Raw genomic sequence first — 11,600 nt, 5'->3', positions numbered from 1 at the left:
TCTCTCTCTCTCTCTCTCTCTCTCTCTCTCTCTCTCTCTCTCTCAGGGCTGCTTAAGAGAAAATAAAATGGAACTAAAACGACAAAGGAGGCACATGCGGAGAGCACACACACACACACACACACACACACACACACACACACACACACACACACACACACAAAGAAACACTCATGGAATATGGAGCTTATACACCAGGCGAGAGTATGGCGGGTTTAACTTTGGCACCCATACGCAGCCTATTAAAAGAGAAGAGCGTGAAGACGGCGATTAGATGATGGGTTTTGGAAGAGCACGTCTCTGCTAAGAGCAGACTAAGAGCTTGCTTTTTTTTGTTTCGTCCTGACCGGTGTGTTTGCCGTGTGTTTGGAGCATCACGGCCGTGAGCGCGTCTGAGCAGTTCCTGTAACTGGTAGTTCTGGGTCCTGGTCCACTGTGAATGAGTGTGTTGGAGAGGGCAGAAGCGTCCAGGTGAAGTCCAGTCCTCTAGAGAGGGGGGTCCTTTAAGAGATGGTGGTGCGGCATGGCATGGCAGGGCAGGGAGGGGTGGGTGAGGAGATTGGTCCTTCGTAATCCATCAAAGACAAAGCTTAAGCCCTCACACTGTGCAGCTCCCAAAGGCATGTGTCCTCTGACTACTCCCCCCCCCCCCCCCCCCCCCCAAAAAAAAATCAGGAAAAACTAAACTAAAAAAAAAACCCTAACTAGCCCCTCTTACCTGACTCAAATGCTACATTAACAGAGATAAAAGACTGATTATATCTTTTCTTTCTAATCTCCTACGTCGTTTATTTCTTTTTAGAAAATATGATTTCACTTGATTCGTTTTAAAATCCTTTGAAGTGTCAGGGTAAGTGGGGGATAGCTGGGGATAGCTGGGGGTAGCTGGGGGGTAACTGGGAGGCGTCTCAGCTTAGCGTCTCGTCTCCAGAGGCTTCCTCCTGGGTCCCACTCGGACCTGTTTGGGGGGGGGGGGGGGGGGGGGTAAGATGGAGGAGGTCAAAGTGAGTTCCTTAGGACCTCATACCAACTACCAACATTTATAAAGCTGTACTTTTTATTTGTCTAAATGCAATGGAATGCACATGTAACTTCAGTGTTACACAGATGCAAGTGTAAAGACAGAGGTAACATGGCGGAGCAATACAAAAGTCGAGTGAATATCCGAAGATCTACAGATGACATCCAGGGGGCGCCATGCAAATAGTATGCAGAGAGGAGTGCTAATGCTAAAACTGTTGCATGTACGTATGTGTGAGGAGGTTCAGCATGTTTGTCCTGAAACAGCATCCCCCAATCTCACTAATTAATTTCATAACAAAAATGAAAAGCACCTGAGAAGTTTCGGAAAATACTTTGTTGCATTCCTTTATGTAGCAACATCCATTACATATAGTTTCGGTCAGTATCTCCATCCACTCTGACCGATACTCGGTATAGACCGATACTCGGTATAAACCTCAAACCTCAACTAACCACATGTGCAAGTAGCTGTCCCCACAAGACAAGCACATGTTAGAGGACACATGGACATTTGGCAGATGAGACATCCTTACCTTACTCTTTACATCCTGTGCAAGCCCAAAACAACGACAACAATGCAAAACAAAATCAACCCACGGGGAAATAAATAATCGGAAATTCATGTGGCCTAGGTTATGGACAAGCAAAAATAATTAAAAATAATAAAACATAATGTGGAATTAAATTAAAAGTGCCCAAATCAAAGTATATTGTAAATACATATACTTTTTAAATGCTGATTCCACACTAATGAACAGTTATATTACCATAACTCTTATGTTACCATATTCTAATGAACTGTGTGTGTGTGTGTGTGTGTGTGTGTGTGTGTGTGTGTGTGTGTGTGTGTGTGTGTGTGTGTGTGCGTGCGTGTGTGTGTGTGTATGTGTGTGTGTCTGTGTGTGTTTCATCTTGAGTGTGGCAAAGCATTCAAGATCTTTAAGTATGTTAACTTGAAATAACATGCTACCAGCATTAGCAAATACCTCATGCAGAGCAGACTGCACTAACAGAAGTTCTCGATAGTGTCAAAGAATGAAAAGTGAACAGGAAAGTCTACACGTAGCAGGAGAGGAGCGGAGAGGAGCGGAGGAAGAGGGAAAGGGAAGGAAAGGAAAGGAAAGGAAAGGAAAGAAAAGAAAAACAAAAAGAAGAGAGAAAGGTCTTAGTTCAAAGCAGTCAGAACAAGAAGAAAAAACAGCACTGAGAGAGATATTCTGAAAAAGGGAGATTCCAATCTGTGGTTGAAACCATGTAAACATGGCTGCTATGTAAGCTCCTATTTGGTGCATTATATGTCAGTTCTTTGACTCTAAAGGCCGGCACCCACCAGACAGGAGCATTTTGGAAGCCGTGGTGTACTGGTTAGGGCTTCGGGCTTGTAACCGGAGGGTTGCCGGTTCGATCCCTGACCAGTCCACCACGGCTGAAGTGCCCTTGAGCAAGGCACCTAACCCCTCACTGCTCCCCGAGCGCCGCTGGTTGGGCAGGCAGCTCACTGCTCTGGGTTAGTGTGTGATTCACCTCACTGTGTGTGTGCTGTGTGTGTTCACTAATTCGGTTAAATTGGGTTAAATGCAGAGAAACGAATTTCCCCTCACGGGATCAAAAAAGTATATATTCTATTCTATTCAATTCAGCGGTGTGTGCTTGACGCACAGGATTTTAGAAGAGTTTTCTATCCTTGCGCGGTTAAAAACAATGGTGTTCTAATTTTTTTTCTTGTCGCGTCGCGCCACGTACGTGTCCGGTGGGCGCCGGCCGTTACACCGGTAAGGTGGATATAAACCGTGCCTGACTTGCAGATCGTCTGTGGCAGTCTAGATTTTAATGAAGTAATATGGCATGAGTGCTAGTAGTGGTGTTGGTAACAGACATCACACACCAAAATAATCAACATAGAGCAGAAGAAAAAATGACAATAATAACAAAAGACATTGACATCTCCCCCTTTTACACCATCTCTGGTCCCTTTCCCCTAATTTCTGCATCTGGAAATTAGCCAATTCTCAAATACAGATCAGCAAAAACAACTGAGTTGTGTAAATAACTAGAATGAAAGAAGACGTTTACTTTTGTTCTGCTTTACGAAATGAATTAAAGGAGATGAAGCATTAACAGCTAGTAGAAATGATGAAGAGGAGACTCTGCAGGGCCTCACAGCAGAGGGAGGGCAGTAGCGGTAGAGACAAGAAAACACACGCACGCACGCACGCACGCACGCACGCACGCACGCACGCACGCACGCACGCACGCACCAGGGATGGAAATCAGCACCAGCCACCAGCCACCAGCCACCAGCCACCAGCCACCAGCCAAATGCTGGTAAAATGTGAGAGTGGCTGGTAGATTTCAGACACAAAGTCATATTTTAACATTGAGTGGCTGGTTAATTTGACCGGAAATCTGCTATTGGCTGATAGATTTTCACATTTTCAAATTTTAATTTCCACCCCTGGCACGCACGCACGCACGCAAATCCAAACACACACACACACAAACACAAATGCACACGTAGACACACATGTGCGCACAGTGCTAAGGTGAAATGTACCTTGGGTAGTGTTCCTCTCGTTGAGGAGCTTGGTCTGGCTGTTGGGTAAGATCTTAATCTCGGGGGGATCAGGACTCTGGCCTGTACGTGATGCCCTCAGGGCATTCAGGTACTGCAGACGCGTCACCTGTAGGTGCGTGTGTGTGTGTGTGTGTGTGTGTGTGTGTGTGTGTGTGTGTGGGCAGAGAGAAGAGATGCCGATGTCACAAGGTCAAACGGTCATCAGTTACAGCATCATACAGTCCTTACTGTGTAGTCATTTATAGTTTTTTAAAATAACTTTTTCAACAGCCAACAAAAGTCAATTTGCATTCAAACACACATAGACACACAATGGTCAGGTTTCCCAGATTCGTTGAGAAGCTCTTAAGTGCTAAGAACTTCTTAGGAGCGTTGTTAGAACGTTCTGATAGCACTCCTAAGAAGTTCTTAGCACTTAAGAGCTTCTTAATGAGTCTGGGAAACCCGGCCATTGTCACCTTAAAATAATTTCTGAACTTAACCCTAAAAGCAGGCTAAGGTCACGACCTCTTGACCTCTTGACCTTACCCTGATGATCTGCAGGTCGGTGAGGGCGCGCACGGTGTAGTCGGGGCAGTAGCTGGAGGGGCTGGCTGCCTCGCCCAGCTCAAACGGGTCCCGCGGAGAGCAGCGCTGGGTGGACACTGGAGACTGGTGCACTGGGGGCAGAGGAGGGCGGGCAGAAGGGGGCATTACCCGGGGGGCAAAAGGGTAAGGCAAAGATCGTATAGTTACTTAGATGAATCATAAAGGGGTTTTTCAATGGAATGAAATGGCACCCACTTCCGCCTCCTAAAGGGGCGTGATCAGTGACGAGATAATCGGTTTAGAACGGTGTAGAATCAGGTGCCGTTGATAACAGGTTTATTTCAACCATAGGAATGCCCCCGTTTGCCTCCTAAATGGGAGTGGCAGTCACACTGAAACCGGAATTTACCCTCATATGAATCGTCTCGCTTTATAAACCGTCTCTGGGTAAGGGGTTAAAAAGGTGAGAACACTGCGTGGAAAGGTCACGTTTCAGGGGCAAGAGACCTTAATGAGGTCAAGGAAGGAATAATTAAAATACAGTAATTTCCTGTGTATTTGTTGCGGTACAGTGTTTTATGCTAGTAAAAAGTTAACTGTCCCTGTGTATTAACCCCATAGCTGAAGAAATTTTGTGAAATCAATCTGTACCAGCCGCGGCTAATAGCTGGGAAATTACGGTAATTTATACAGACAACCAGTGTTAAAGCAATACAATGGAGGAATTGACGTTTATGCCCCATTTAGTGCTAAGATGGTAGCACAAAGTCTGTCACAATCACTACCCAATCCATAACATTCCATAATGCAATATCAAGCACTTTTACATGCTCATTTCTAACTACTGTGAGTATGTCTGAAATGAATCCCCTTGTCGAACTGTACGTCTCTCTTCAGCTGCTTCTCCCCCCCCCCCCGAAGCAAATGCTATGGCTTTTACTGCTGGGTTCTACTCTCTAATTGGCTAGTGCTTATCACAATCGCTGGTTGATTTGTCAAGAGGTAAGAATGTTGACCCAATCAGAGGTCAAGTAGGGTTGGGTCTCGGCAGAATGCAGGTGGGGAAAAAAAGCAGTTGAACTTCTGCTGTCCTCCTGCTGTTGTGTCTAATGTACTACCAATGACAGGTGGTGGATAGAAGCAGGCTATCTGACAAAAGCTCTGCCTAAAACAAAGCCACTGAGCTGATGTTGTTGTTGTTAACAGTCGCTCACGTGACGACCAGTTACGATCACTGGCCATTGCTGTCCAGTGACGTCCCGTTCCCATGGCGAGCTAGTTAACAAAAGGAACAATGCCCTGACACACAGAATGCAATGAGGCCTTCATGTTAACTGTGAACCTGAAAAGTACACAAGGCAAGGCAAGAAAAGATAAGGTATTTCATACTGAAATACCTATACACATGCATTTTAAAGCAACGGTTTGCAGGAATGCCTTCCTTCAAAATCTAGACTGACGCAGAATCCCACGTCAACAAGCTGTATACAAAGAAAGGGCTATTTATCACAAACACATGCATTCTCTTGGCTCACCTGAGGAGGGCGCTGTGAGTGCAGACACACCGTAGTAGGTGAAAGCTCCATTCTCAAACTTCAGACCCTCTTTGCCAATTTCCACCTCGACCCGGCCCTTAACAACCATCAAAAAAACAATGACCAATCAATACAAAAATGTTAAACCCAGTTTGGCAACTGATTTCCGTCCTTCCTTCCGTCCTCATATAATCATACCTTGAATCTTGAATTTCCCCTTGGGGATCAATAAAGTATCTATCTATCTATCTACCTATGCTCACAATTTTCTACTCCAGGTACTACAGAGCTTACAAATGATTCGAGTTATGTTACTGATATTCAGACATCAAGATATTTCCAGCAGCATAGCACTTGGGTAAACAGACATGAAACTGCACAGAAAATACACACACACTACATGTTAAATAGCTTAAATTCTATTGTTATTCTATTGCTGTAGGTCGCTTTGGACAAATGTGTATGCCAAATGAATAAATGTAAACATACACATGAGCCAACGGTAACTTGGGGACAAACAAAAAGTGAAAAAAGTTGACGTTTTGTAGAGCATTACACTAAAGATTTATTTTCATTTCAAAGTATCTGAGTTGGTTTTGATGGTTTCCACTGGAAACCCTCTAGGAACAGATTGAGAGAGTGTCTAAGAATAGCCATGCTTTAGCGGACATCAAACAGTCCTACAGGACTTTCCCCAGACATTCTACCTTGAGGTCCAGCAGGCTACATGGCTTGCATTTTCAAAGCAGCGCTCTGTACCCTGAGCCAGCTCAAATCACTGTGGCTAATAGACTTCATAATTAGCCACTGGCTACGTAACAAATCAGTATGGTTGCCACGGAAACATTAGCAAGGATGGCGCCAGTTGGATTTTCTGTCCAATTATCCATTCCTATTAATGTTTCTTGGGCCTAGTTGGAGAACTAGTTGGAAAACATTTATATTTGTCCCAGTTAGTGCTAAGATGGTACCCAGTCTGTCAAAAACTGACTATGGGGTCATGATCGCTATCCAATAATGTTACATAATATAACATCAAGCATTCCAGACCATGTGGTCCATCAAATGCAAGTAAACACAGCTTTTGGGGAGGTGGTAGCGTAGTGGCTAAGGAGCTGGGCTTTAGCATGCAGTAGCCTGAAAAGTTATGGGTTCAACAACTCATGGCTTCCACCATTGTGCCCTTGAGCAAGCCACTTAACCTCAAGTTGCTCTGGGTACATAAGCCCTTGTAATGTAATTGACATAAGTAGGTCCATTTGGATACAAGCGTCAGCTAAATGAATGAATAAATATAAATTAGATTAGATTAGAATCAACTGTATTGTCCCTGTGCAGAGTACAAGCACTTAGACAATGAAATGTAGTTTGAAAAAACTGCGACTGTCCTGTATAAAGAAACTTTGTGCTGTGTTTAAGGCAGTCAAAAGTCCGAGGCACACCGATGACACAGCACAAAGTTTCTTTATACATGACAGTCACAGTTTTTTCAATTTCATTTATGTCCATTCCGAAGAGCACCCGATTTTAATCTTTATATTTGACCCAACGCAGCACTCTCCTTCTCTCTCTCTTCAATGAAATGCAGTTCGTTAGTTGCGAAAGTTACGCTGTCTCGTGTGTACCTGCAGCAGGAGAATGAAGTAGTCCACGGGGTGGTTGCGGGTGTAGAGGTAGTGGTCAGGGCTCAGGCGATTGGAGGGGTCAAAGCGGACCTCCTGGTTGACGCTGGGGTGCCGCAGTAAGTGCAGCAGGACCTTCTCGGACATACGCAGCGGGCTGAAGTGCTCCACCTCTGCACACAAGACCTACTAGTTAGCAGACTAGCAGTGCAGATACTGTACACAGGGTGGCAGACACGCACACAGGCAGCTAGATACATTATTATACATTATTATCCTTCTCTAAAAACAGTTTTGTAGAGACAGTATCACTCACTCTCTCACTAGATACATTATTATCTTTGTGTCAAAAACAGTTTTGTAGAGACAGTATCACTCACTCTCTCACTCTAGCTAGATACATTACGGTATTATCTTTGTCTCAAAAACAGCTTAGTAGAGAGACAGCACATTGATGACCACACATGTTGCAATTTCACACACATGGATATAAAAGACAAACACACACCAGACACACACACAAGACACAAACACACACACACACACACACACACACACGACACAAACCAAACATGTACACACACAAACACACACACACATGCACACAAGACAAACACAAGACAAACACAAGACACACACAAGACACACACAAGACACACACAAGACACACACAAGACACACACAAGACACACACACACACACACACACACACACACACACACACACACGACACAAACCAAACATGTACACACACAAACACACACACACATGCCCACAAGACACACACAAGACACACACAAGACACACACAAGACACACACAAGACACACACAAGACACACACACACACACACACACACACACACACACACACACACACACACGACACAAACCAAACATGTACACACACAAACACACACACACATGCACACAAGACACACACAAGACACACACAAGACACACACAAGACACACACAAGACACACACAAGACACACACAAGACTCACACACACACACACACACACACACACACACACACACACACACACACACACACACACACACACACACACCTCTAGAGAGGAATCGGTGTGTGGCGAGCAGCAGTTGTGGAGAGGTGCGGATCTTGGGCTCTCCTCCCTCCGGCGTCTTGAACAGGGAGAACTCCTCACTCACGGAACGCGGCTCCAGGGGAATCTCCAGAGGGGGCATTGGACGCTTCACCTTCAGCTCCACTGGGGTGTGTGTGTGTGTGTGCGCGCGCACGAGAGAGAGGGAGAGAGAGAGAAAGAGTGGGTTTGTATGAGAGAGAGAGAGAGAGAGAGAGAGAGAGAGAGAGAGAGAGAGAGAGAGAGAGAGAGAGAGAGAGAGAGAGAGAGAGAGAGAGAGAGAGAGAGAGAGAGAGGGTGTGTGTTTGTGTGTGGAGAAAGAAAGGTTTGGGAGGGGTGTAATGAATGAGCAAGAGAAAAAGGCAACAGAGAATAAGAACCTTGTCCATACCCAACCCTACCCTGCATGTTACCATAAACATATTTAATATCTAAATAAACATGATGTAGCTCATGTGTGTGAGTGAAAAGGACACAGAAGTTCCACAACAAAAGATGAACAACGTCCATGCCTCCCCTGCATTCTCTCTGTCTCTTTCACACTCACACACACGCGCACACACACGCACACACACACACAGCTTACTGTAGCCATCAGACTCGTCCAGGATCTCGGACTTGATGATCTCTTCAATAACGTCCTCCAGAGTGACCAGGCCCAGGACCTCATAGAAGGGGTCGCCCTCTCCCTCGTTGTTTACTTTCTGCACGATGGCCAGGTGAGAGTTACCTGAGGGCGGAATGGCAACAGACATATGGACATACGCATTAAGAACATTGCCTGATCACAGTACCATATCCCCTATCTCAAACACAACATATCATTATACAGTTATGAGTAACTTCAATCAAAGGAACCTTTCTTAAACTCCTCCAGCATGGCGTCCAGTTTCGTGTCATTGAAGACAAAATGAAGGGGGTGGTTGTAGAACTTGGTAATGGTGGTGATAGGGGTGCAGTCGTCGGGGTCAACCAGGGCCAAGTCCTTGACGTACAGGATCTCGATGATGTTGGATCGCTCTTCCTCGTACACCGGCACCCGTGTGTAGCCGCTCTGCATGATTTCCGACATGGTACCGAAGTCCAGCACGGTAGTAGAAGGAAGCATGAAGCATTCTTTGAGCGGGGTGAGGATGTCCTCCACAGTTTTGGTTCGAAGAGCACCGCGACTGAACTCATCTTTGACAAACTCATTGTACGGGTCGTTAACGTTGGTCCTTATCATCTCCATGATCTTCTCCCGTAGGCCGTACACGCTGATGTCGCGTCGCAGGGCCAGGTCCAGCAGAAGCCCGAGGGGGCACGAGAGGGGACATGTCACGATCATGCAAACCTGCGCGAGCCACGTCAGGCCCGGCGCGATCTGGAACCCGTAGCTGGAGCATATCACGTGCGGCAGCACCTCTGCTAGCAGGAAAATGAGAATAGCGCTAGTAAACACAGCGGGCGCGATTGACCCCAGGGCCCGGTAGAACAGCACGCCGATAACGGAATGGCCCACAGAAGAAATAAACAAGAGCGAGCACAGCAGGAAGTTCCCTCTCCTGCGGACAGGCTCGAGGCGTTTGGCGGTTCGCTTCTCATTCTCGGAACCGCAGCTGTGCAGCACGTACAGCTCGAGCGGGTCGAGCCACAACAAGCTGATGTTGAGACTCCGGAGTGTCGCACAAGCAGCTAGAATAAGAATGATTATTAACGCCACTCCCCACGCTGGAATGTGCTCAGGAGGCAACCCGGGGTCGGTCAGGATACGTAACCTGTCGGGAGCAGCTGATGCCCATTTGTGGCCTTGCCAGACGCACAAGTGATGATAAATCAGACTGGCATCCCCTCCTCCCGCGGATGCAGCAGCGGGGATGCTCTTTTCCGCCTGGACCGTTAGCAGCCCACTGTACACCTCGTCCAGCCCGAATCCCCCGGAAACCTTGAACGCAGACGAGTTCCGTCGCTTCTCTTGCTCACAAGGATCCTCTGCGTCTCCGACGGCACCTGCTTCCCCCCGCGGAGCGCCTGCGAAAGCGACCCATGGCCAAGTCCCATTTAGGTAGGTACCGAACAATCTGAGCTTGAAACTAGACCCGTACGGCGCCGAGATGATCCTCTCCCGCATAAACACCCGACCCTGGGGGTCTTCCAGTCGGAGCCCCAAAACCTGCGGGGCTTGTTGGCTGGACGCGCCGAACCCTAACCCGCAGAGGAACAATATCATCAACAAGAAACGTAAGCCTGCAGAGCTGACCACCATATTGGAATTGGGCAGCTCGGTTATGTGCGAGTCACGTGACAATGCTCAGTCTTGCAACCACCCTCCTACATTTGGTTAGCAAACCGAACAAAACTTCGCAGTAAACTGGCATGCCGTCATCGCCATGTTGGATCTAAAACAGCACGAATGCACCGAAAAACACGGAGCATCTTTCTGCTACAAAGATGTTTTTGAGCCACAATGGTTTCAGATTCCATGCAACCGGAACTACTCATCATCACATACTGACCAATGGGATTGTATGGTTGTTGAAAAGCCAATGAGAAGGTAACGCCAAGTGTTGACACGCCTTCAGTTACCATATTCAGCAACGTCGACAGACAAACAACTCTGTCGATTGTCATCAATATTTAAAGGAAAGACATTCAAAATGTGAAGGCCCACGAGTTGGTTACAGTCTGTGAATGTTCAGAAGTAGGAAACATTTGGCTACATGTTACACATTTATCCAAAGACTTTAACGGACTTCTAAATAAGTGACTAATTGCGCGGTAGTCTGTAGGTCGCTGTGAGTTGGATTGGTCTAGCTGGCATAAGAAAGGAATTATACCCGACTAGTAGGCCTACTTGACAATTGATTTAGGCTCCATGCATGCATTAAAAAAAAAATGTTTTTCTGCATTCTATGCATTCTGGCCTAATGTTCCTGGAATTATTATATGATAGGCCTAGACATCTTGCCACTTATTGTTAGCCTATGCTGTCTATTTTTTTCCCCAGTTGCTGAAATTGATTAATTCACTTGAGAAGTTGTAATTGCCTTCATACAGGGGTTTGAAAACTAGACTAGCCATGCCTCTAGTATTCATCTGGTAAAGCCCCTGAGTGCCCCAGCAAACTGTGTGTTATTTTATAGGCAATACTACAAAGCAACTAGTAAAATGAGCAGACACCAATGTCTGATCCCTGACCTGTATGCGGATCCCATGAAACTCTGCATTAAA

The 11,600-nt window shown here is 46.2% G+C and overlaps 1 protein-coding gene across 2 annotated transcripts; it reads right to left on the bottom strand.

The window, feature by feature from the left end:
• Positions 1 to 763: 763 nt before the first annotated feature.
• LOC134100832 (metal transporter CNNM3) lies at positions 764 to 10,780 on the bottom strand. 2 transcript variants are annotated; one of them, XM_062554276.1, is made up of 9 exons: positions 9,249 to 10,780; positions 8,977 to 9,120; positions 8,355 to 8,516; positions 7,287 to 7,456; positions 5,662 to 5,758; positions 4,127 to 4,257; positions 3,578 to 3,704; positions 2,010 to 2,079; positions 764 to 958 (listed from the first exon to the last, which is right to left on the bottom strand). In XM_062554276.1, the coding sequence occupies exons 1-8, from the start codon at positions 10,633 to 10,635 to the stop codon at positions 2,030 to 2,032; spliced, it is 2,268 nt and encodes a 755-aa protein (XP_062410260.1). In that variant the 5' UTR covers positions 10,636 to 10,780; the 3' UTR covers positions 764 to 958; positions 2,010 to 2,029. The 2 variants fall into 2 exon arrangements, with proteins under 2 accessions (XP_062410260.1, XP_062410259.1); XM_062554275.1 differs by lacking the exon at positions 2,010 to 2,079 and having other exon boundaries at positions 9,249 to 10,779.
• Positions 10,781 to 11,600: the final 820 nt, after the last annotated feature.

Source organism: Sardina pilchardus, chromosome 14 (assembly GCF_963854185.1).
Source record: "Sardina pilchardus chromosome 14, fSarPil1.1, whole genome shotgun sequence".
Taxonomy (NCBI): Eukaryota; Metazoa; Chordata; class Actinopteri; order Clupeiformes; family Clupeidae; genus Sardina; species Sardina pilchardus.
The sequence above is the reverse complement of the archived record's forward strand: the minus strand, read 5'-3'. Positions and strand labels throughout refer to the sequence as shown.